The sequence below is a fragment of the Adiantum capillus-veneris genome, chromosome 8 (genome assembly GCF_014529385.1).
Source record: "Adiantum capillus-veneris isolate H3 chromosome 8, ASM1452938v2, whole genome shotgun sequence".
In the NCBI taxonomy this organism is placed as follows: domain Eukaryota; kingdom Viridiplantae; phylum Streptophyta; class Polypodiopsida; order Polypodiales; family Pteridaceae; genus Adiantum; species Adiantum capillus-veneris.
The window spans coordinates 23,120,816-23,148,092 of NC_140938.1; the positions used below are offsets into that span (position 1 = coordinate 23,120,816).

At 43.8% G+C, this 27,277-nt stretch overlaps 1 protein-coding gene across 4 annotated transcripts in view; it reads right to left on the reverse strand.

Moving 5' to 3' along the window:
* LOC147451805 (DNA-directed RNA polymerase) overlaps positions 1–26,373 on the reverse strand; it is a 55,425-nt gene extending 29,052 nt beyond the window's left edge. For 2 of the 4 annotated variants that reach the window (XR_015188826.1, XM_086517668.1), the window contains exon 1: positions 26,146–26,369. Coding sequence is in view for 3 of the 4 variants with exons in the window: in XM_086517668.1 (XP_086373794.1) it covers positions 26,146–26,303 (158 nt within the window). In the remaining variant the exon portion in view is untranslated. Of the gene's footprint in view, positions 1–26,145 lie in introns of all 4 variants that reach the window. The other 2 variants (XM_086517670.1, XM_086517669.1) reach the window with 2 other exon arrangements.
* Between the last annotated feature and the right edge of the window lie 904 nt (positions 26,374–27,277).

Sequence of the window (27,277 nt, forward strand, 5' to 3'; positions counted from 1 at the left end):
CTCTTGAGGACCTCAGAGGATGCTGAGGAATTTACAAAGCATATGTGATTGAGATGGGCGCAGCACATGGATTGGCTACTTTGAATGGCCTTGATAGATACTCCTATTCAGGCAGCTTCACTTGCTTCCATCATAGACATGGTGCGAGCACCATGGATTATGTTGATTCTCACATCACGTATACCACGCATACAGGACTTATCAGTCTCGCCCAGACCTGTTGGAGTGGTTGTAGATCATGCTCAAATATCTTTTGCAATAGATTTTACTTACAATATTGGTGGCTTTCATCATCTAGCACATTACCATCCGAGATACCACTTCTACAGCGAGATAGATGGAGTGTATATAGAAGAGTTTTAGTCTTCTTGCAGGGGAGAATCCCCATAGACCCTTGTCAGAGCTCACCCAGACATTGACAGAGATGATACACACAGCAGCAGTCACAACTTTTCCCCACCCTGAGCCTAGTGGGAGACCACGTTCTAGGAGCACGCCTCAGAATGGTTGGTATGATGATGAGTGTCAAAAGACAAGAGCCCGACTACAAAGAGAGGTGGCTTAGGGAGAAATCACACATGGGTAGTCTTGTGTACTCTTCCACCGTCTTATACGACGAAAGAAAAGAGCTTTCTTAGCTCAGCTTGAGAGAGCTATTTATCCGATACTCTTGAGCCAAGACTATAGGGAGGCTTGGCGACTCTTTAGAGAGCACTCGCCCTCTCCAGTCATTACCTCTATGATTTAGTTTTATTATATGTAGCACCTCATCCCTAGAAAACTGTGAAATCGGTCTTTCCAAAGTTGCGCCCTCGCTTCTATGGACCTTTCAAAATAATCAAGAAGTACTCAGCTGTCAGTTACAAGTTGGAACTTCCACTCTCATGGGGAAAACTTCATCCAACTTTCCACATTTCTTGGCTCAAACAGTACATACAAGGAGATTCGCCAATTCCAGACTTATCTTCTTATGTGCCAGAAATTGAGGATAAACACATAATTCTTGTTCCAGAAAAGATTCTTGATGTTAGACAAAAAGAAACAAGACGAAAGATCACAACAAAATTTCTTGTCAAGTGGATGGATCTTGATGAGTCGGACTTAACTTGGCAGACGGATGAAGATATGCAACAGTACCCAAACCTTCTTCAAGAATTAAAGCGGAAGACTTTCATCTGAACACGGGGTTTTAATGTAAATGGGAGGGAATGTCAGGATTGTGACTTGTTACACTCTTCTTGATTCATTACAGATGCAGATGTGAAGTGTGACTAACCCAGGAGGACTCCTGTTCTCGAATGGTCACACTCCTTCACCCAAAAGATATACCTCTTCGCCAAAAGCCACACTCCTTCGACGACTGGTCACACCCCTTCACCTTACGGATGCGACTCTTCACCCAATGGTTGCAGCTCTTCACCGAAAGGATGTCTTTTCGCCTAAAGCCATGTCTCTTCACAAAGAGACATGCCTCTTCACTGATGACTATTCAATTCCTATAAAAGGAACCCTTGTATCACACTTTCAATCAATCAAACACACAGTCTTCTAAGTCTTGTTCTAAGTTCAGTTTCAGTTTCTTAAGTCTTCATCATGAGTTTAAGTACTTAATTAAGGATTAGCACCTAGAATCCTTACATGCAAAGCATGTCTAAACAGGATTCTACTTGGACTAATGGGTGTGTATGACTCTCTACTAACATATAGGTTAAATCCAACATAATTTAAGCATATTTCAAGCTTACTGTTCCGGTCCCCGTTCTTGTTCCGCTTTTTTGTGGGGGGCCCGTTCTGAAAACGTTCCGGAGCCCCCTGTTCCCGTTCCGTGTAACTTTGCGTGAATCAGGAGAGTTTTCTCACGTGAAAACTCATCCAAATCAAAGGGGGAGTGTCCCATTGCGTGCCGAGGGTTTCGCACCTAAACTGGAACAAAGCACCAGGAAAGCCTCTGTTAACTTATAGCATCTCAAGTGAACTACCTAATGTGATCCTAAATATTTATTTGGCTGTAGGTATTTATTTTATTAATTTGTCAAACTCTGGGTAGGGCAATTTGCTAAGGTGACTATATAAGCACACCCAGCCCCCATTGTATAGTCATCAATTCCTTGCAAAGGTTGGTTGGTTCAACACTCTCTCTCTCTCTCTCTCTCTCTCTCTCTCTCTCTCTCTCTCTCTCTCTCTCTCTCTCTCTCTCTCTCTCTCTCTCTCTCTCTCGTATTCTCCCCATTGCTCTAAGCTTCCGCATCGTCGACTTTGACATGGTATCAAAGCGCCAAGCTCTTTGATCATGAAGGAGAGCTCAGCAAGGAGAAGAAAGACACGTGTTTCCCCTCGACTTGATAGCATTTTCTGGAGCGTTTTAACACGCCGGAATAAAGGCCGCCAGAAGTGAGAGTTTGTTGTTGCTGGTGCATGACCTCATTAGCTTTTAAAACGCTAGCAGCTAGATGAGCTCCATTGTGAGACATTGGATGGGAAGATTGATGCCATGCTGTGGATACACAACGTTCTGAAACGCAGTTAGCAATGAGGCGTGGCTTGGAGAGACTAGCACATGTGTCAACAAGCTATTGGACTACACATAGCCATGCATTTTGAAAGCCAACAGTGCAAGGTTCAAATTTCGGCTAGTGTTTTGAAGGGTGTCTTAAAAGGCTACGACAGAGGGTACCCACGGCAGCGTTTTCAATGAGTTTTCCTCCCCCTTGTGCCAGCATCTTGAAATGCTAGGCATTTGGTGGAGCATGGGGACAATTTTCAAGAGTCAACCTTGTGCCAAAGAGGTACCCGCATGGTCTCAACTTCTCCAATAGCTCAAGTAAACTGTCACGTGACACATCCCAACCCTATGTGTCCGTGGACAAGCTACACCACAGCAGGGTTCAGTCAGTTCCGTCAAGTTAGATTAGCAATGATCTGGCACTTTTGTGAGTCTATTCGTAGACCGTGCATGCCCAATCACTTAGCATAGATGCATATCCTCCGGTTGCACACAACATGATCATCGGAATTCCCATCAGAATCCATTAGCATCAGTTAGGGGAATTTTCCAATGCATTTAGCCTATTTTCCTATTTATTGGGATTTTCACTTATTATTTTTAAGCGACTTTCCAACAAAAGTAGGTAGGGCAATTTTGCTAAGTTAATATATAAGCAAACCAAAGTTCACACTTTCTGGCAGAAGAGGCAGCAGGAGCTTCCCGCTCAACAGGCAACTTCTCAACAGTACCCCCCAGCGTTTTGGATCCCCATCCTCGCCGGGCAAGCTCCCAAGCCTTGGCGTTTTCTCCAAGCAGCAGATTCCTATCCCTAGCGCTTTCAACAGCATCCATCGCCGGAAAGCCAAGCCCTTGGCGTTTTTGCATCAGATCGTCGCCGAAAAGACCATCACATGCCTGGCGTTTTTCACATGCCCAGCGTTTTTGGAAATGCAAGATCAGCTAGCGTTTTTGGTCAACCTCAGTCTCTAGCGTTTTGGATTTCAGCAAGAGAAAAAGTAGCAGATTCAGCCCACAAGAAGTAGCAGATTCAGCCCCGTAAAGATCATCAGTTTCAGCCATGAAGAACCTCAGTTATCAGCCCTAAAACGCAGATCTGTAGCAGTCAGAAACGCAGATTTTCAGCCTATGGAATAGCAGCAGATCAGCCCGAAGTTGGTTGCAGATGTTCCCCCATTGTCAGCCATAAAAACGCAGCCAAAAACAGTCATTTTCAGCCACCGAAACAGTCCCGAAATTAAGCGATTAAAAGATCTCATATTTCAGCCATCAAGTCGTCGTCGTCGTCATCGGCATAGTCCAAGTTGCATAGTCCATTGCATTCGCATTGTACACCTTTGTGTAATCAAAGAATAGACCACTCTCGCCGACGAGAGTCGGGCCTTCGGAGGAGGGTTTTACAACCTCTCGGGTGTCGTATCTCTTATCTCTCCTTCTCTCACTCTCATTCACTTGCACGCACAATATCCACTCACTTTGTTCGTGATCACAGCACTCTGCAAGACGGAAGGCTGTCTCCTTCCCTACGAACTAAAAGGAACCTTGAGCAATAAAGATCACTAATCTTGAGAAAATACAACATTCATTCCGCTGCACCTAACATAAACCAACACCAATTAGAGGCTATGGAAAGTGGATTGGCCATACCTCAGTTAGCAACCTATGCTCGACCGAAGTTCTCAAGGAAACCGCCAAATTGTTTGGCTCGGGACTAGGAAGGCAAAAGCAAATGCTTGAGTTTGCTAGAGGATAGAAATGCCAACAATGCGAGGTTCAAAATTTCGGCCAGTGTTTTGAAGTGTCTTAAAAGGCTACGACAAAGGGTACCCACAGCAACGTTTTCAGAGAGTTTTTCGCTCCCCCTTGTGCTAGCATCTTGAAATGCTAGGCATTTGGTGGGGCATGGGGACAATTTGCAAGAGTCAACCTTGTGCCAAAGAGGTACCCGCATGGTTTCGGCTTCTCCAATTGTCACGTGACACATCCAAACCTATGTGTCCGTGGACAAGCTACAGCATGATCAGGGTTCAGTCAGTCCAGTCAATCTAGATTTAGAAGTGATCTGGCACTTTTGTGAGTCTATTCGTAGACCGTGCATGCCCAGTCACTTAGTATAGATGCATATCCTCTAGTTGCACACACCATGATCATCAGTATTCCCATCAGAATCCATTAGAATCAGTTAGGGGATTTTTCCAGTGCATTTAGCCTAGTTTACCTATTTTTGGCATTTTTCACTTATTAATTTAAGTGACTTTCCAACAAAAGTTGGTAGGGCAATTTGGGTAAGAAAATATATAAGCAAACCAAAGTTAGCACTAACTGGCAGAAGAGGCAGCAGGAGCTCCACGCTCAACAGGCACCTTCTCAGCAAGAACCCTCAAGCACACATCAGCCCTTGGCGTTTTTCCATCTATCAAGCCCTGGCGTTTTGTTGCAGTATCACCAGCATTGCCTTGGCGTTTTCAGCATAGGACACACAGTTTCCTCCCCCATCCTCCAGCGTTTTCCACATCGCCAGAGAGCTGCAAATCCCAGCGTTTTTCAGTTGAAGCACATCAGATCAACTTGCGTTTTCAGCCCTGAATTACAGCAGGTAATTTAGCGTTTTCAGCAGCAGGCTAACTGGCGTTTTTAGCCCTAAAACTCTACAGATAGCAGCATTTTTATCGAGAAGTTTCAGCCCCCAAAAACGCAGCCAAACCTGCGTCAGCCGTCCAAAACAGCCCCGAAGTTCAGCAGATTTTCAGCAGTTAGTATCCTTGGACAGCAGTTAGATCCACCCCCAATTCAGCCCCCATTGTCGCCTCGCCATCACGGTCGTCGTCGTCGACATAGCCTAGACTTGCATCAGTCACTCACATTCATTTGTACCAGATTGTGCAATCATAAGTAGACCACTCTCGCTGACGAGAGTGGGGCCTTCGGAGGATGGTTTTACAACGTCTCTGGTGTCGTATTTCTCTTCTCTCTCTATCTCTCAGTCTCATACACTTGCACGCATAGTGTCCATTCACTTTGTTTGTGATCATAGCATTCTCTCATTAAGAACGGAAGGCTCTCCCTTCCATAAGAACAAAAGGAACCTTGAGCACACTTCGGAGCACTCATCTTGAGCAAAGCGCAAACATTCATTCCGCTGCACCTAACACCAATAGCTAAAGTAAACCAACACCAATTAAAGGCTATGGAAAGTGGATTGGCCAACACTCAGTTAGCAACCTATGCTCGACCGAAGTTCTCAAGGAAGCCGCCAAATTGTTTGGCTTGGGAATAGGAAGCCAAAAGCAAATGCTTGAGTTTGCAAGAGGATAGAGGCAAAGGAAAGCTTGACAAGGACCCCAGTACCAATACTCAATTAGCTGCCTCGGTACCCACGAGGTCCGAAAACCGTTGTTATAAATGTGACAAGACGCTTTGTTTGGCTCTAGAATGCAAAGCCAAAGGCAAAAGCAAGAACTCACAAAAAGACGAAGGCAAAGGCAAGTTGGATAGAGATAACGGTGATAAAGATTTTACACAGGATTTGGCACACGTGGTGGCGACCACAATGGCCATGGCATCAAATTTCTAGTCAAGTGGTTGTTTCCGCCACTAGCTTCAGCCAAGGAGAGGCTTGAGAGTGGCAGAGGGGCAAAAAGGAACCTCCCTCTAAATAATTTGAACCCATGTATTGGAGTTCAAGTTATTGACATTTGAACCCATGGGTCGAAGTTCAATGCACATGCATTTGGCAGAGAACCAATCAGACGTATCTAAAACACTATGGATGAGTTCGTCAATCCATTGTTGGCCGGATTATGAACAAGATGAGTTTCAAAGTTCATTGTCTTAAAAGTCTAGACGCGATGTGTTCACAATTCAAGAATGGGAATTTTTGGGCGTAGTGTGGTCTACAGCTCAATTTTCTACAAGGCAACCAATGCTCAAGATGGCATTCTTCTAAGGTAAAAAGTTGAAGGTAGCAAAACCAAGGTGTATCCAATAGTCCAAGGCCTTTTGCCGGACTGTCCATGTGTCACGTGACACATCCAACCCTATGTGTCCGCGGACAAGCTACAGCATGACCAGGGTTCAGTTCAGTTAGTCAAGTCTAGAATAGGAAGTGATCTGGCACTTTTGTGAGTCTGTTCGCAGACCGTGCATGTCCAGACACTTAGAGTAGATGCATAGCCTCTGGTCGCACACAGCATGACCATCAGAATTCATCAGAATCCATCAGGGGAATTTTCCAGTATATTCTACCTATTTTTCCTATTTTTGACATTTTTCACTTATTATTTTAAGTGACTTTTGTTGGAAACTGAGTAGGGCAAATTGGGTAAGATAATATATAAGCAAACCAAGGCTAGCACTATTTGGCAGATGAGCAAGGAGAACACAGGCCATCGGCAGCAGGTTCACCCTCTCTCAACAAGACCAACTCTTGGGCGATTTCATCCCCTAGCGTTTTCCTCACCAAGCATCATCGCCAGAAGACTTCAGCCCTTGGCGTTTTCAGCAGACCCATCGCCATAGCCTTCCCAGCCTTGGCGTTTTTCATCCCAGTACCTATTGCCATACAGCTTCAACCCTGGCGTTTCCAGAATCCCCAAATCGCCCCCCCTTTGACTAGCGTTTTCAGCCTGCCTAGCATCAGCAGATTTCAGCGTGTCGACAGTCTAAAACCAGCGAATTTCAGCCAGCAGAGATCATCCCACATCAGCGTTTTTGGTTCCTGCAATTTTCAGCCATTAGCATTGTTGGGACAGCAGGAGATTTGCATCAGATTTCAGCCAGTAGTGTTTTTGGACAGCAGTGAATTTACATCAGATTTCAGCCCTTAGATCGGTCTCGTCATCCCCGTCGTCGTCATCGATCTAGCCTAGACTTGCATGAGTCACATGCATCCACTTTGTACCAGTTTGTGCAATCAGTCATAGACCACTCTCGCCAACGAGAGTGGGGCCTTCGGAGGAGGGTTTTACAACGTCTCTGGTGTCGTATTCTCTTCTCACTCTATCTCTCAGTCTCATACACTCTCACGCACGGTGTCCATTCACTTTGTTGGTCCATTGCACTCTCTCACTAAAGGAACGGAAGGCTCTCCCTTCCGTAAGTAAAAGGAACCTTGAGCACAGTGTAACTAAGTCAGACTTTGTAAATAATTAATTAATTTACGAGAAAAGAATTATCTAATTAGTTGTGTGCACACCAGAATAGACCTAGCAGTTCTAAGGCCTCAGGTGAGCCTAAATGCGGGCTAGAACACCTCAGAGGGACCTTAGCAGAAATTACCCTGAAGCCCTAGTGATTGGGAAATCGGGCCTTCAGAAAGGGGTAAGCAGTAGCCTCAGATTTTAGGCTCAGAAAAATACGCGCGTCAGTACAAGCACATGAATGAGATGGGGTCCTTAGAACAGTGACCCTAAGGCTAATAAAGCTAATAAAGCCTTAGGATAAGTTTCGTGAAATTAAATTTAACGGTCCGTGCCCGCGCGGGCGGCCGGACAAGTGTGAACAGGTAAAGGCGGTGCAGTGCCGGTGCGGCATTGCGCCGACAGACCTTTGGTGTTCTCATAAAAGAATCATTGGTAGCAGTTGTTAGTTAGTTGCACATTTTTAATTAATGAGCTAGAAGTTTTTAAAGTCAAAAGTTGAATGGTTTTTAAGTTTTTAAAGTAAGTGTGCCTAGTGGCACACTTACCAATGCAAACTAACTCTCTCTCACTTTCACTCTCACCCTCTCTCTTCCTAGCGCCCCCTCTCCCTGATGGCTATTTAGGAGCCCCCCCTCCCCCATTTTCAGGGCTGGCAGTGCACCTACCCCCCCTAATGTGAGCGTGCTCTACGCGGTGGAGCCCTCCATTGAAGCTTGAGAGCAGCCCCTTGCGACATATGTGGTGGCCTTGTGCTCCCATTGTCAAGAATAAGGGATCTCACACTCATATACACCTTCTGGTGAAGTTTCATCGCGAGAAACTGCCGTAGACGCTCTCTTAGCAGAGTGCGGCTGCTGTAATTCTCTGTTTTCAGCCCCTAATCACCTCGATTAGGGCTGTTTTCAGCAACTCAGCCATAGAAATTCTCTTCTCCTTCCTTATCCTAAGTCTACATCAAGTTTGGTGCGATTCCATCGCGAAGAAGACCTCTGTTTCGGCGTAGGGGTGTGCACAGGTAAGAATTTCAGGTTATGTGCAGAAAATTACAGCAAGCATGTGCGTGTGCATTTTGCTTGTTTCTCTTTTGTGTTCGATGCATGAATGAATGAGCATGAAGGCAACACATAACGGAAGATGGACTCTCCTCTGTGAGAGCTTCCAATGAGCTGTTTCGGAAGATAGACTCTCTTTTCGAGAGCTTCCAACCAGTCTCACAGAAGAGGGGAAATCCCCTAAGCAGTAAGAAAGTGGAAACACTTTCTCAGTCAGTAGTCAGAACAGAACAAAAGAAAGAATAGAGGACGGGCGTATGCCCCGTTCCTGTGCTTGTAAAGATTCTCCCTTAGTAATAAAGATATTCTCTTTATGGGGGGGGGACCAGCCCATCTTCTGGTCCCCAATGAAGTGTCAAGTTTTCTCGCTCCCTCTAATTCTCTTGAGTATTTGAAGTGCAATTAAAACGTCAGTTTACGCTTCCGTATTTTTGTGACAGTGGTATCAGAGCAAGGTCCTCTCTCTCTTCCTGAAGGGATTGACGACTCTTGGCAGACTGCAGAAATGCGAGGACGCGAGATAGAGTTATCTCTCCTTCAACAGCAGGTGGAAGAGTTGCAGAAAGCTCTCTCCCATCCAGAAGTCCAAAAGATTCTCCATACTCTTAAAAAAGGGAAGGAGAAAATGCCGATGGGGTCAGGAGAAATTCCGCAGAACCCAAAGGCGCCACAACCAAGAAAAGATCCTTTGATTGGAACATCCCGCATGCACGAGAGGCAGAAGAAATCTCCAGAACGTCATGTGCGGTTTAATCCAAAAGTTCAAGAGCAGGATCCCCCTGATTCCCCTCAGTTCTCTTTCATGAAGGATCTGGAAGACACAGTTTCTCCGGAAGACATGTTTCTCGACGATCCGTCGCAGCAAGAAGTACATTCAAGGGAAAGGACTCCTGTCCCCAAGGAGTCTAAGCATCGAAAGAAGGAGCACCATAAGAAGAAGCACCACAGGCAGAAAACATTCAAGTCGGGAGATAAAGATGTGAAATTCGACACCTACAATGGACGGCGTGATAATGACAAAGCTTTGGCTTTCATCCACCAATTTTAAGTTGCATTTGCTGAAGGGAATTTTAAAGAAAGATCCAAGCTTCGCCATGTTAGTTTGTACCTGAAAGGCACCGCCAGCAATTGGTGGTTAACCCTTATCCTAGAAGATCGCAAACCCCAAGATTGGATTGCCTTCAGGAAGGAGTTCTACGCACAGTTCCTTCCTCCAGACTATGAGGAAGAGGTAAAGAAAGAATGGGATCGACTTTCACAGTCAGAGAACGAAACTGTTCCACGCTATGTGGATAGGTTTTGGGACGTTCTCTTGAAAGTCACTCCATTCAAGAAGATTGACGATTCGGAGAAGATGTGCAAGTTTGAAGCAGGTTTGCATGAAGCCTTGCAAAAGGCTATGAAGCTTTACCCTCGAGGTAACTTGCAGATACTTATGGAATCACCCCGCATAGCTGATGGAATACATGACAAGGGTACTCCCAGGAAGATGGAGCAAAGCACTTACCATGCTAAGCAGAAGGCTCTCCATGAGCAGCCTACCTCTTCTACTTCTTCTCAAAAGAAGAAAAGAACCGCCGCCGAAGCAGAAGCAAAGCCAAATCAGCCCAAGAAAGGGAGATATCTCTCTCCTGCTGAGTTGCGAACATACATTAGTGAAGGAAGATGCTTCAAGTGCGGACAAGTTGGTCATATGAAGGGTGACTGTCCAACCAAACCTCCACAACCACCCTCCTCCAATGCAGTCCCAGATGTACAGGGAAATACAACCAAGGATGGAAAAGAAAGAGCTCTTCTCAAAGCATGGGGTAGTATCAACAACCAGCGGGCTCTTATTTTGTTTGACCCTCGTAGTACAGACAACTTCATCTCTACTCAGCTAGCTGACGACCTGAACTTGCAGCCCAATCGTTTTGGAGTCTCTATTCAAGCGCAATCAGCGTTCAAAGGGCAGAACTCAAACTCTACTCCAATCATAGGGAAGTTGAATCTAAAGGTCGACGACTACAAGGATCAAGAGTCTTTCTTACTAGCTTCACTTGAAGGATGCGATGTTATCTTGGGAATGCCTTGGCACTATAAGATGCATCCCATTCCTGACTATGTTCAGAAATCCTTATCTTTTGCTCATAAAGGAAAGGAGTATCTTGTACTTGCAGATGCAGGTGATTGGCGTATTCCTATCGCCAACCACATTGCCATCAAGAAAGAAATGAAAAAGTGTGTTTCAGCGTACTTGATTTTTGCAAGAGAGAGAGATGTGTCTGTTTCACAACTTTCTTCCTCTTTAGAGCAAAAAAGACTTAAGTTAATAGAAAGATATAAAGATTGTTTTGCAGATGAACTTCCAAATGAACTCCCACCTTCGCGACCTGAGGATCATACCATTGATTTGATCCCAGGAAGTTCTCCTCCAAATCAGCCCCCTTATCGAGTTAGTCTAATGCAGCAAGAGGAAATTCTCAAGCAGGTTAACGAACTTTTGGAGAAGGGCTTAATAAGGCCTAGTACTTCTCCATATTGTTCACCTGTCTTGCTAGTACAGAAAAAGGATGGCACATTCCGCATGTGCATAGACTATAGATCTCTAAACAAGATCACAATCAAGAATCGATTTCCAATCCCTCGGATTGACGACATTCTTGACAAGTTACAAGGAGCAAGTGTCTTTAGTCGTATAGACTTGAAGAGCGGTTATCATCAAATCCGCATAGCTCCTCAGGATGTGCATAAGACTTCATTTAGAACAACCTTCGGGTTGTATGAATTCTTAGTGATGCCTTTTGGACTCACTAATGCACCAGCTACATTCAACAGAATGATGGATAGAATCTTCCACTCATATAGAAGTTTTACAGGCGTTTTCTTTGATGACGTCTTAATCTTCTCAGAGACGGAAGACGAACACTATAAGCATCTCGCCTCAGTGTTTGAAGAATTACGCAAACACAAATTATTTGTGAATGCTAAGAAGAGTGAGTTCTTTTTAAAAGAAATCCACTATTTGGGCCATATAGTATCTCACAACCAGGTGAGAATGGACCCTGAAAAGATTCAAGCAGTTGTAGAATGGCCTACGCCAACTACAGTACATGATGTACGAAGTTTCCTCGGCCTCTGTTCTTATTATCGGCGTTTCATTCGAGCTTTTGCCGCGATAGCAGGTCCCCTCCATGACCTGACAAAGAAGCGGATTCCATTCCATTGGGGGTCTGGACAAAAACAAGCTTTCGAAAAGCTTAAGTATCTACTCAGTCACGGACCTGTTCTCACCGTCCCTGATCTTCGCAAACCTTTCGAGGTATACTGCGATGCATCTGGAGATTGTGTAGGAGCAGTTCTGAACCAAGAGGGTCACGCGATAGCCTATGAAAGTCGGCGCCTTAAAGATGCAGAGTTGCATGCCTCCATATACGAAAAAGAGCTACTGGCAGTAATTCATGCTCTTCCCATTTGGAAACACTATCTATTAGGAGCTGATTTTATTATCAAGACAGATCATCAAAGTCTTCGCTACTTTCTCACACAGAGAAAGTTATCAGAAAAGCAGATGAGATAGGCCAACTTTCTTTCAATGTTTCATTTTCAGATTTTACACACTTCTGGAACAAAGAATGCAGTTGCAGATGCTCTCTCCAGGCGTCCGAAGATCAATGCACTCACAACAATTTATCATGAGGAACTAGAATCTCTCAGCGAGATGCATCCTCAAGATCCAGACTTCGCCACAATTTGGGCAGATCTTCAAGCTGGTCACTCAAAGCCACCTTATTCTATCAGGGATAATACACTCTATCGTCAACAAGCAATATGCATAGCTCAGCCCTTACGACAAAAGGTGATGGATGAAGCACATAATTCTCCTTATGCCGGGCATCGGGGAATTGCTTCCACCACTAGTGCCCTCGAAAGGTATTTCTTTTGGCCAACACTCCGTGCGGACATTGAAAAACATGTACGTGAGTGTTTAGTATGCCAAAAAGTGAAATATGACAGACATAAAGTTTATGGCAAGCTTCAGCCGCTCCCTGTGCCTAACACGCCATGGGAAAGTATTGCCATGGATTTTATTACGGATCTTCCTCGATCCAAGAATGGAAATGATGCAATCTGGACTATAGTAGACAGATTCAGTAAGCAAGCCCATTTCCTTCCAGTAAAGAAGACGATCAAAGCTGATCACATGGCTAGAATATTTCTAGCTCAGATTTTTAAACACCATGGATTGCCAAAGACTATTGTGAGCGACAGAGATCCCCGCATGACTAGTCTATTTTGGCAGGCATTGTTTGAAAACTTGGGAACTAAGCTTGATTTTTCATCAGCTTATCACCCTCAAACAGATGGTCAAAGCGAAATCGCTAATGCCACTGTTTTAGATCTCCTCAAGTGCTATGTTTCGGAACGACAATCCGAATGGGAACAGTACTTACCAATAGTTGAGTTTGCGTATAATAATACCATACATTCCTCAACTGGTAAAGCCCCCTTCGAAATTATTTACGGGAAGCCACTCTTACTTCCTATTATGGTGACCAAAGAAAACATCTTCGCCGCAGATGAATTTGTGCGCAATATTGATATTGCCCATCAACAAGTAAAGCAAGCGATTCTTCGTACTCAAGAGCAACAGAAGAGAAAAGCAGACAAGCACAGAAGGAATCTCAATCTTGAAAAAGGACAATATGTCCTGCTTCGGTTTGAGAAAGCTATATTGAAAAAGCGGGTCGGCAAAGGGAAAGTTGTCAAACTTTCCCATAGATTCTACGGCCCTTTCAAAATTACAGATAAAGTCAATGATGTGACTTTTAGATTGGATTTACCTTATAATTGGCGAATCCATAATGCTTTTCATGTCAGTCTCCTCCGACCCTATGTTGGACCTCCTCCAGTGGCGCCCGTACAAGAAGATCCTCCAGAAGTCGAAGAGACTGAGGAAATCCTTCAACCTGAACAGATAATACACCACTCGGAGAGACAACTCAAGTCGGGGAGTTAACATCGAAAGTATTTAGTCAAGTTCAAGAATTACACTCCTTTAGATGCAAAGTGGATGACTGAGTCCGATCTCAAGGACTACCCTGACATCTTGCACAGTTATGTTGACGCTCTACAGTTGAGGTCAACTGTTTAGAACCAAGAGGGATGTAACTAAGTCAGACTTTGTAAATAATTAATTTATTTACGAGAAAAGAATTATCTAATTAGTTGTGTGCACACCAGAATAGACCTAGCAGTTCTAAGGCCTCAGGTGAGCCTAAATGCGGGCTAGAACACCTCAGAGGGACCTTAGCAGAAATTACCCTGAAGCCCTAGTGATTGGGAAATCGGGTCTTCAGAAAGGGATAAGCGGTAGCCTCAGATTTTAGGCTCAGAAAAATACGCGCGTCAGTACAAGCACATGAATGAGATGGGGTCCTTAGAACAGTGACCCTAAGGCTAATAAAGCTAATAAAGCCTTAGGGTAAGTTTCGTGAAATTAAATTTAACGGTCCGTGCCCACGCGGGCGGCCGGACAAGTGTGAACAGGTAAAGGCGGTGCAGTGCCGGTGCGGCATTGCGCCGACAGACCTTTGGTGTTCTCATAAAAGAATCATTGGTAGCAGTTGTTAGTTAGTTGCACATTTTTAATTAATGAGCTAGAAGTTTTTAAAGTCAAAAGTTGAATGGTTTTTAAGTTTTTAAAGTAAGTGTGCCAAGTGGCACACTTACCAATGCAAACTAACTCTCTCTCACTTTCACTCTCACTCTCTCTCTTCCTAGCGTCCCCTCTCCCTGATGGCTATTTAGGAGCCCCCCCTCCCCCATTTTCAGGGCTGGCAGTGCACCTACCCCCCCTAATGTGAGCGTGCTCTACGCGATGGAGCCCTCCATTGAAGCTTGAGAACAGCCCCTTGCGACATATGTGGTAGCCTTGTGCTCCCATTGTCAAGAACAAGGGATCTCACAGTCATATACACCTTCAGGTGAAGTTTCATCGCGAGAAGTTGCCGTAGACGCTCTCTTAGCAGAGTGCGGCTGCTGTAATTCTCTGTTTTCAGCCCCTAATCACCTCGATTAGGGCTGTTTTCAGCAAATCAGCCATAGAAATTCTCTTCTCCTTCCTTATCCTAAGTCTACATCAAGTTTGGCGCGATTCCATCGCGAAGAAGACCTCTGTTTCGGCGTAGGGGTGTGCACAGGTAAGAATTTCAGGTTATGTGCAGAAAATTACAGCAAGCATGTGCGTGTGCATTTTGCTTGTTTCTCTTTTGTGTTCGATGCATGAATGAATGAGCATGAAGGCAACACATAACGGAAGATGGAGTCTCCTCTGTGAGAGCTTCCGATGAGCTGTTTCGAAAGATAGACTCTCTTTTCGAGAGCTTCCAACCAGTCTCACAGAAGAGGGGAAATCCCCTAAGCAGTAAGAAAGTGGAAACACTTTCTCAGTCAGTAGTCAGAACAGAACAGAAGAAAGAATAGAGGACGGGCGTATGCACCGTTCCTGTGCTTGTAAAGATTCTCCCTTAGTAATAAAGATATTCTCTTTATGGGGGGGGACCAGCCCATCTTCGGGTCCCCAATGAAGTGTCAAGTTTTCTCGCTCCCTCTAATTCTCTTGAGTATTTGAAGTGCAATTAAAACGTCAGTTTACGCTTCCGTATTTTTGTGACACACAGTTCGGAGCACTCATCTTGAGCAAAGTTCAAACATTCATTCCGCTGCACCTTACATTGATATCAGAGCTTTGGCAGTGTTCTGTATCACTCAAAGAAAGAACCACAAGAATCACAAGAATTTTTTTGCTTGTTGCGGTCGCACGAACCCAAGTTCACTTGGGCGTGTCGATTCCTAATCGTGTTTTTGAAGAGTGACAGGAAACCCAAGAAAGAAGGGCTTGTCCAGCCTTCCCTTGTGCCTCTTTTCACTCATTGAGATCGGATCGTGCACTTAGCGGGCGGCCAATCAACGTGAGGTGGGAAAAAGCAACCTTGGTGTGAGCGCAAGGCCGCCAAGGCCCGCGGAAAAGAGCAGAACTCGGGTGAAGAGAAGATCCTTCTCTAACACAAATTGCAAGCAAAAGAAGACCCTCAAGAACCTCAAGAACCCCAAGAACCCAAGTTGCTCGTGAACTTAAGAACCCAAGAACCCAAGACCCACAAGAACCCAAGTTCCTCGTGAACTTAAGAACCCAAGACTTCGGTGGATGGTCATCACTTGAAGTGGAATGGATACTTCGCTTGGAGGTGATGAGCATGAGAGAGACGAAGAAGAATTTTCCCACCAGGAGGCCCTCCCCCTTTCCCATCTACGCCAAGGATTGCACTAACTCCTATGAAGGAGTTGACGCGGTTGTTTATGGACAAGAAGTTCGAACGCGAAGCAAGAGAAGCAGAAAGAAAGGCCTGCGAAGAAAGTATGGCAGCAATACATCGTGAATACGACGCAAAAATGGAAGCCATAGAGCATGAGCACGAGCACAAGAACAAAGAAAGACTAGCAAGATTTGATCGCGAGAACAAAGCAAGAATGCATGAGATGTTGCGACTCTTTTCCCAAGTGCAGGTACCCTTTGCACAGAATCAGGAAAAGAAGACTCTCTCCGTCTCTACTTCTACAAAGCAAGAGACACATGATTTGCATGACAATGACAAGCATGATGATTTGCATGATCAAGATGTGATTTCTCACCAGCATAATGATTTGCATGATGATCACAATGTGATTTCTCACGAGCATGATGATTTGCATGAAGATGATGTGATTGTTCATAAGCATGATGGGTTAGTTAATACTGTTTCTAGCGAAGCTAACCTCGTTGCAGATTCGATCAATCACGAAGGATCGATCTTGGCTCTCGAGCATAGGTCCAAAGCACCCCTTCAAGAAGAACCGATCTTGGCTCTCGAGCCTAGGTCCAAACAACCCCCACAGGAAGTACTATGTGTTCGAATGATTCGTCAGCACGCATTGTTCGAGTGTTTCATTCATGATCGTTTCCTGTAATTTAGTCAGCGTCTTTATGTAATCCCCTTTTCTAGGCATGACATATTGTACGTTGAGCACGATTCACTCATGAATGAGCACGGATGTATACGGATTTCTCATGGAAAGTTCAAAAGTATGCATTCAAGGAATTTACATTCCATGTCTCTTCCTTGGCACGACACAGGTGTAGAAAGAGCACATGAAAGTATGAGCACCAAGCATGGGCATTTCCGTTGTGAATTGCCACAGTTGATTGATTTAGATCAAAAACACAAGATTCGATCTCATTGTTTGCATGTGCTTGATGAACGGTTTGGCACTCCGTCTATTTGTTCCTCTACATTGCGTGCACAGCTTTTTAGGAAGACGAGATTTTTTCCAAGCACTTCACATTGAATAGGTATATTCATGTTTTTGTGTTGGAAGTGGTTTTAGAAATTTCAGCCTCGGAGATTCTTGAAGGAAGAAGCATGACTCTAGAGTCTAGACAAAGTCGAAGCATTGAAGATGACTTTGTGTCGCTTTCGGCGCGGCCCAAAGAAGAAGACTTTGCAGACCTTTATGAAGTTCAAGTACCGCACGACCCACGCATCAAAGTGGGCCGACGAAGAGTCCTTTCCAGGATTCCGAATGTTGTTGGCGATCTCCCTCGACGCCATACAGTTCGGTACCAGTACCTCACTTTGAAAAGGAGGGGATGTCACGTGACACATCCAACCGTATGTGTCCGTGGACAAGCTACAGCATGATCAAGGTTCAGTTCAGTTAGTCAAGTCTAGAGTAGGAAGTGATCTGGAAATTTTGTGAGTTTGTTCGCAAACCGTGCATGTCCAGACACTTAGATTAGATGCATAGCCTCTAGTTGCACACAGCATGACCATCAGTACTTATCAGAATCCATCAGGGAAATTTTCCAATGTATTTTACCTATTTTTCCTATTTTTGACATTTTTCACTTATTATTTTAAGTGACTTTTGTTGGGAACTGAGCAGGGCAAATTGGGTAAGATAATAACCAAGGCTAGCACTATTTGTGTTAGGTGCAGCGGAATGAATGTTTGCGCTTTGCTCAAGATGAGTGCTCCAAACTGTGCTCAAGGTTCCTTTTGTTCTTATGGAAGGTAGAGCCTTCCGTTCTTAATGAGAGAATGCTATGATCACAAACAAAGTGAATGGACACTTTGCGTGCAAGTATATGAGACTGAGAGATAGAGAGAGAAGAGAGATACGACACCAGAGTCGTAAAACCCTCCTTCGAAGGCCCCACTCGTCGGCGAGAGTGGTCTACTTATGATTGCACAATCTGGTACAAATGGTATGCATGAGACTGATGCAAGTCTAGGCTATGTCGACGATGACGACGGTGATGACCTAAAGGCTGACTTCTGCAATCTTCTAACTGCTGTCCATAAAAATGCTATGGCTGAAAATCTAGGACTAGTCCAAAAACGCTGATTTGAGGGCTGTTTTCGGTGGTTCCTTGACGCTGAAAATCTGCAGTTTAATGGCTGAAAACTGAGGTCTTTCTAGGGGTGAATCTGCTACTTCTTCATGGCTTGAATCTGCTACCTTTAGGGGCTGAATCTGCTACTGTTCTAGGGTTGTACTTGCAGGTCTTCCATGCTGAAAAACACTGCTGATGCAGGTCAAAAACGCTAGCTTGCTGGTTTCCCAAAAATGCTAGCTTGCTAGCTGAATCTTCTGGCGATCCCTGCTGATGCAAAACGCTAGGCAAGGGGTTACTGATGCGGTGATGCTGATGCAAAACGCTGGTGTCTGTTCTTGTTGGCGATGGTGTAGATCTTGAAAACGCTAGAGAATGTCTGATGCAAAAAACACTAGCATGGGGGTTCTTACTTGGAGGGAGTACCGCCAAGGGTCTTGTTGAGAAGTTACCTGCTGAGCTTAGCTCCTGTTGCCTCTTCTGCCATTTTGTGCTAACTTTGGTTTTCTTAGCAAAATTGCCCTACCTACTTTTGTTGGAAAGTCACTTAAATTAATAAGTGAAAAATGCCAAAAACAGGTAAAATAGGCTAAATGCACTGGAAAATTCCCCTGATGGAATCTGATGGAATCTGATGGATTTTGATGGGAATACTGATGATCATGCTGTGTGCAACCAAAGGATATGCATCTACACTAAGTGACTGGGCATGCACAGTCTACGAATAGACTCACAAAAAGTGCCACATCACTTCTAATCTAAACGTGACTGGACTGGCTGAACCCTGATCATGGTGTAGCTTGTCCACGGACACATAGGGTTGGTGTGTATTTTTGCAGGTTTAGGGTTTCGGCCCTAAATGGTCCCTAATACCCCCAAGAGGTCCGAGGACCACTGTGCGGGTGATCTAACGCATTTTCAGCGCACAAAACAGAGAATTCATTGTGTTGCAGATTCTCGCCACGTTTTGCAAAGTGTCCGTATGCGTCGGGAAAATCACTTTTTGCGGGAAATCACAGGTTTTATTCCCTCTGTGAATACAATAAAGAACTACCGACAGGGGCGCCAGTCTTTGGGTCTTTGGGGCCAACAAGTGTCGGCGTCTCCTTGGTAGCGCTCTAGCTTCCAAGCCGTGTGTGTTTGAAGAATCAATTCTCGTCACATGTTTTTCTTTGCAAAGTTTCTCTGTGTCCTAAGGTCTAAAGTAAAGCTTTGGGTAAAAGCCTATGTCTATTGCCCTACGGGCCAGTTTCATGGTTCCGTTGCCAGGACAAAATCACTTTTTCTCAAGAAGTGAGCCTCGGTTGGTTTGGTGAACACACAGAGTACAGGAACGCGGGATTACACTATGACCGACAAAGGGAAGGGCATTATGGAAGAGGGTTCCTCTTCGAAGGACAGGCAGGAAATTCCTACAGTGTTGAGGTTGGCGAGAGTTCACGGCCGCGTCTGTTTGTACCTCTTGTTGATGTGAATGCTCCACCAGTAGTGCTTTATGATTGGGCAACTTGAAGATGATGCGTTCAGGACTCATTTAGTTGCCGCTATGAACGTGTTTTCTCGACTGGTGTAGAACCCAAGAGCGCCACCAATGCCACAGCAGTCAAGGCAACTCACACAGCCCGTGGCTTGTTGAGGCTCAAGCCCAGGTACTTCATGCGTCCCAGCAGGATAGGGAGCACTCGCATGTTGCAAAGTCAAGGGCTCCAAATCAGGTTCCTTCTGTCCATGAACAGGTGGTTAGGACGCCTATTCTACAGGGTTTGCCAGTTCAGCCCGCCACCTTTCCAAGCCCGCATGTTGCATTATAGGGACAGGGAACCAATTTCTAGGCAATGCATCAGGTTTTTCCACCACCCACAGTACATCCTGGGTATTTCGGAGGTGGATCAATGTTTCAGAGCACGGCTGGTTATGCGCCTGGAAACCAACAATTTATGCCAGGAACAGTGTTTGGGGGTATGCAAGGCATGATGCCAAACCCCATGTATGGTAATATCGGTATGTAGCAAGGCTTTCATTAGGGCCAGTTTGGAGTGCCACATGGCAATCTTGGCATGGCTGGTTTTTTTGGATAGCAGCCAGATATGGAACTTACGACACAAAATGTCAATGGCCAAAGAATTTCGATGATCCCTACTACAATGCCCATGTTGCAGACGATTCCTTATGACAATTTGGGGGCACTAGAAAAGCCGAAAGCTTAAAAAGAAGGTGGTGCAGCTGTAAAGTTTAGCACTTTCAACGGCTTTGAGGATAAGGCAAAGGCTCTTACTTTCCTCCAGCAGTTTGATACAGCTTATGCAGGAGGGAATTTTACAGAGGCCTCTAAGGTCAGGAAAGCTACCACTTTCTTAAAAGACAACGAGCCTAGGGCTCATTCTCTCGCACGTTTTAGAGAGAAGGTGCAGAGTGTGGAGTATCGGCTTGTATTGTGTTGATGCAATATAAAGAAACACCGAAAGAGAAGCCGAGTGTGAAGTACCGGCTTGTACTGTGTTGATGCAATATAAAGAATTACCGAAAGGGGTGCCAAGGTTTGGGGCCAATACTCTCTGGGGTGGAATTCCGCCACTCCATGTCGCGTGTGCTCTCTCTCTCTTTCAGTTCAGTTGTTATTAAAGTGCTAAAAGTGTGTTTAGTCTGTTCTTTTCATGTCACAAACTGCTGACGTGTCAAGCCACTGAAGAACGGAGCCAACCTTCAGATCTCGGCCAAGGGGCCAAAACCCTAAGAAGCAAAAGCAGCAGATTTTCGCAATTCACACTGGCCTGCTTACATGGCAGATTATACGGATTTCGCGTTGGCATGCTGACATGGCAGCCTGTACGGATTTGCGTTGTTGACGTGGCAGTTGTACGGATTTTCATAAATCACGCTGGCAGCTTTTGGGCATCTGCTTTTGGACCAGATGCTTTAGAGTTTGAAGGCTTTTCATGTAAACTGCTTTTAATGGCCAAGGGCCTTTAAATATGAGGCTAGGGCTCATTCTCTGACACGCTTCAGTGAGAAGGTGTAGAGTGTGGAGTATCGGTTTGTACTATGTTGATGCAATATAAAGAAATGCCGAAAGGGGCACCAAGGTTTGGGGCCAATATTCTCTGGGTTGGAATTCCGCCACTCCGTGTCGCGTGCTCTCTCTCTCTCTCTCTCTCTCTCTCTCTCTCTCTCTCTCTCTCTCTCTCTCTCTCTCTCTCTCTCTCTCTCTCTCTCTCTCTCTCTCTCTCTCTCTCTCTCTCAGTTTAGTTGTTATTGAAGTGTTAAAAGTCTGTTCAGTCTGTTCTTTTCTATTGGCACGTGGTGCCCTTCTTGTGACATAATGTGATCCCAATATTTATTTTGGCTTTAGGTATTTATTTTACTTGTTTGTCCAACTCTAAGTAGGGCAATTTGCTAAGGTGACTGTATAAGCATATTTAGCCCCCATTGTAGGAACACCTGCCAATGACCTAAACAAAAAATTACGGCACCCTGAAATTCACTTGCAGCTCACCGGAAAGCTTCTAAAATGCGAAAGAATCTGTCCTAAACTTGTACTTTTGACCTACAAGGATTTAGACGCCGTTATTCTGCCAAAATTTTGTCAAAAACCTGCAATCTCAGCCCTTGACAGGTTTGGCCAGCTTGGTGAGAGCTTGGTCTAAGTGCTCGGGTCGTTTGTTTTCAATTGAATAAAGAAATGCCGAAAGGGGCACCGGTCTTGGGGCCTACAAGGTGTCGGTCTTTGTGTGCGCAATGACAATATAGTTGCTAAACGCGTCTGTGTTCTCCGTTCTTCTCAATTCTCTATGTAAAAAGTAACACGTAATTGACTTAGTACCGCCCTCTACTATGTAGAGTTGGTTATAATAACTATGCAGTAGCACAATATAAGAGTAGGAAAAGAGGCAAATGAATTGCTAAAGGGCAATGGCGGCAACCAATAACTCGGCAGAAAGAGTGGGAATAGTAAGGATAGAAGTTGTCCCCAATCCCAGATAATCCATCACCATCCACATCTCTTCGGCATTCACACCATCTCTGATAGCATCTAGCCCCAGTATGTCCATGTCTTCCACAATAGGTATAGATAACCTCAGGCCAATTTTGTTGAGGAGCAGTGCCGGGTTGTCCTTGCTGAGTAGGGATGGAGGGATGCTCTAATCGTGTACCACGTCAGCAACTTTACACTTGTGAGTCTCCATCTCTTCTCTCTGTGTTCCATTGTCTCCCTCTCTCTATTCTATGGTGCAATCTGATATAATTAAAGCAAATATAGAAGTAACACAAATGCTAGACTCATGTTTTGTTACAATGGGACAATGGTTAATAGGCACTATAACCATATCTTGCACATATGCTCTTTATCGGCACATGAATTCTCCATATGGCTTATACAAGTGAGACATATATACCTTCATAAGTTCAGAATAGTCTGAACTCGCGAATTATAAGAGGGAATAAAGCACTCATAAAACTATAAAAGCAAGGGACACACGAAAAGAAAACAAAAACAAAAACAAACAAACAAACTAACTAAATCACTTTGTTTGCTACGAAACAAAACTAGATAAAACAAAGCATTATTAACTTTAAAATGTATTTAGAAAAGGCATGTGTAAAATAAGTTGACGCAACTTACTTGGCTTAAAACAAGTACTCAACTTTAAGCAAAAAAAGGATAAGACATCTTAAAAACTTAATCCTAGTAATCAAACTTCACACAACTTATAACGGAACACATTCTTAAGTCCTCAGGTAAGCTAAATATGAAATCGAAAAATGAATACTACTACAAACCTACGAAGAGCAAAGAACCAAACTTGACAATATGTGATCTCAACTTCACTGCTTGTCCAAACAGGAAGAATAAGATTATCACCTTTATCATGCATAGCTTGGACAACAGCTATGACATCCCTACTCAAGTCGTCAGTGCCCAAGAGTAGGTGCAGGTTTATATAGAGGCCATTCATGCTTTGAACGTACTCTACAAAACCAACGAGCTGAGTTTCTATCACCCTCCGGAGGTGATGGGCATACTCAGCCATGATAAAGGCTAGCAATTGTCAAGCTATAGTGAAAATACTACAAGCGCTAAAGATCAAAACAACAACATAAGGTGTTATTAAGTCAAACAATAAGTGGGCTTTTTAGCTCCCCACTTCTATTGAATTTACTACTGATTATCTTGAACATTCCAAAGGAAGAAACACTAAAAATAAAACTTACTACGATGCAAAAATGAACGAACTTTTTTCATGATTCTTTTGAATGAGTATCCTTTTTCAACTAGTAAAGAAATAAGATGGCAAGATTGAACAACAAAAGTAGATTTACTAGAACAAAGACGAGAAAATCTAAATAGTTGAGAGCAAATGACACCGTACTTAGCTAAAAGAGAAATGTTCGAAGAAATGTGAGGCATGCGGATGATTTTTAGATTGGCATATTCTGGTTCAAGGCGCTTATCATAGATATCTACTTCTAATCCCAAGGGAGCCTGAAAAATCTTAAGGTCTAAAAAGGCACAACAATCACTATTTGTGGTACAGTTAAGTTCACAAAACTCCTTGGGATAAATTCCTCCACCTACAGAACTCGAATTCAAGTACATAAAATCTTGAAAAGAAGGAACGTCGGGGACAAAAAGATCATCTACAAAGCGTCTTACATTGCATAACTTGTGCAAAAATATTGGGCAAGTGTTAGCAAGGACAAGACGCTCCATAAAATCAAACTCATAAGTAAAAAGATAGAAATTAGCAAGAAAAACAGCACAATTAGTGCCCATAGGGATACCAATTGTTTGCTTGAAAAGAGAGTCGCCGATGGTTATATATAAATTGTCCAAAAGAAAATCTAACCAAGATATGATGTCAATGTCATCTACAATCCTGGTGAATCTCTTTCTTCCTTAGTCTACATCTACATTCTTATTTTTCAGCCATAAGAAGTCAAAGTTCAAGGCTGACTTTTCTACTAGCAATGCCTTGTACCTATCCTTCTCAAGCTTGTACGCAAAAACTCTCCAAATTTAGCTTCGTGTATAGCGTTGTAAAGTCAAAAGTTTGGAGACATAAAGGAGAAGATTTCTCCTTAAGGCTTCTTGAAGAGTTCAAAAACTTTAAAACAGGAATCACGCCTACTGAATCATTTAAAATCCAACTTGAATCGGTAGGTACATCTGCTTACTTTAGCATATTATTCCACAATTCATTTACGCTAGGTAAAATGGCTTTGAAACAATAACTAAGCCATTTCGAAACCTCAGTCAAAGAGGTGTTACAAGAAGCAGCTATAAATCTAGGCTTTATAGGGTTCTTGTGGAACTTCCAAACGGTATATAAAAAAAGGTAATTTAGGCTGGCATTTGAAACCAAAAGACTTACAAAAGTCTTGATGTTTCAAGATAACCTCTTGCATTGAAAGATCACAATCACTGTAAGTCTGAGAGTTTACTTCACTTAACAAGCATTCTAAATAGAACTTTTTGCACGTAACAACAAAGTTATTAGAGCACTTATCTACATAAGAGATTACAAAATCACGATGAAATTTCCTAAGAGCATCACGATCAGAAGAAGATAAGCTATTCCTTCCTGAAGAAACGTTCCGAGAGCAAGATGCTAATTTCAAAGAAGCTTTCTTGAGGATTACAGACTTCCAATGGGTAAAAATACCTTGAACTCCTAAAGACTCCTCAAACTTTACTACGAAACTAGAAATTCCTTTTTCTATGGCTTTGAGAAGGCAAGAGTCGTTTGAAGAAGGGAGCCTATATTTAGTACCTCTTGAGAAAAGGTCTTTCAAGGAATCCGAAGGAAGGATAGAACAATCGGCAATAACTACATGACCCAAAGCTCCATTTACGTAAGAAGAAAAGGCAGATTTACTACAAGGGCAATCAATACTTGAGATTGCAAGCCTCTCTTGCTTTTTAAGATTACGTCCTATGTCACTATAGTTGAAAGCTTTTTGTCCTGAAATGAGACATACACAATAAATGGAGGCTTTGCAAAAGACAAAAACTACATGGCCTAAATATAGTGCATAGAGAGGTTCCTCCTCCAATATAAGCCAATCTAAGCTGAAAAAGACTCCCAGATTGGACAAAGACATCTTCAGTCTCGGTTACTTGACTATCTTCGGTCACTTCCTCCCATCCTCCCGTTGGCTTTTGCGCTTGTTAGTCGCGGGTCTCCAAATCTCCTCCTTTCTCGTGCTTTCTACTTCGTAAGATTTCGAGATTTTTTGGTGTACTTACTTTGCATTGCAGTTACGTTGACTTTCGGAAACGGGATGCCCCCTCGAGAAGTTCAATGGATCCAACTTTACGGTCTGGAAGATGATGATCATGGTTATTCTTATAGCGACCGTCTTGTGGGATTGGCTTATGGATCGCAACCACACGACTTCCCCTACTATTTCGGCTTCCTTGATTACTCTACATTGTCAACTCCTACCTCCTCAAGTGACTTATTATATTTGGGATATGGTACTTCATCATCATTTGCTACGCAAGCCATAGTTGATACTTGGAACAAGACCAATCACAGGGTGTTTTCCTATCTTTGCAACTATTGTGGAGATTCTGTGATTTCACTTGTTATATCATTTCGATTAGCACGTAAGGTTTGGGATTACCTTTGCAACCTACATGAGGCGGTTACCCCTGTCAGATCCTTGCTCTTGAGAACAATTGTAGTGCTCGCAGTTCCCTTCTCTTCATGCTCTTATTGCTCTCATACAACAGCTTCAGGATGAGCATTTAGTTTGATACAACTACTCAAATTTTGGCCAAGCTTCCCGTGCTACAACTTGGAAGAATCTTCTACGTGCTTTGCAACAGATTTCTGAGCATCTTTAGGATCGAGATTCCACTGCCCCGGCTATTGGTGACGCTGCAATGTCTACATGTCTTGTCACATGTCTGAGTGGTGTCATTCCCTCACTACGTGAATAATGAAAAAAAGCAAGAAGAAAAAAAGATATACAGAAAAACCTGTGTAGGTATGGTCTGAGAAAGAGAACTTTTCACGCCGTGGTACTCACCGGAAGAGCAGAGAATTTAGAGACTCTTGAACTCCTCTAAAGACGTTATTGGACCAGGCAGGATGCACGCAAACGCTAAGTTCTGCGCTGACCAGCTTCACCCACTCCAAGGTCGTCTCCTCTTTCGAAGGAGCACCCCGAACCATAATGTTCGCCATACGTAAGACTGTAAGCTCTCCAACGACTGCTAGACGTGGTTGATTAAAATGTTGATTACTTTGGTGAGCCCAAGGCAGGGCTTGGGAAAAGATAGGTTCACTTTATCCAAAGCCTCTTCAAAATGAAAAATGGCCGGACAAGAAGGTTCTTAGGCAGTTCAAAGTATGGAACTTTTAGCTATAATATGAGATTTTTAGTGTGATTATCCCTCCCAAATTTAGAGTTAGCCTATTCATATGCGTGTGAAAAGGTTTCAAAGCCAGGTCCACAAAAAATGTTTCCCGAGCCCTGGCCTAAGGAGGTCTTATGATTTCCTGAATCCACAGGCAACCATGTCGTATGATCTCAGCCATTGCCCTCATAGCCCAATCGTACGGCCAAGAGCCTTAGGCTTGCTTTTAATAATGACCTCAAGTATTATAATCAAAAAGGGGACTACCGCTGTAGAGCAGGAGAGAGGGGTTGATGAGCAACGGCAAGTAACAAGAAGAGGTTGGTGGTTACAAAATGTGGATGCTGCTTCGGTGGTTACTTCTGAATTGCCCTGTCGCCGCAGAGGCAAATCTGAAGAGACGTTTCAGGAAGAAGTTTCACGAATGGCCAAGGCTTCTACTATTTTCTCTCAGGATTTATCCCTAGTAAATGTTGATTCTAGCAACAAACTTGCCTTTTATCAAGCTGGTACTACTGGGTGTGGTGGTTCTGTGAGCCATGAGACCTTTGTCAGAGTTGGAAAAGCTGTATCTAATGTTTTTATCGGGTCTTCACATGGCGATGAAGTGGGTTCTTTATATGGCAATAAAAGGACTAGTTTAAATGCCTTGGACAACAAGGATGATATTGATATGAATTTTGACAAACTTGATTCTAATCAGCGGGCTATGGCAAAGCAGTATCTGAACATTTTTTGAGTTTTTCACATGAAAGCACCGACACACTCATGGCCAACACCATCAACAGTCCTCAGCAACAG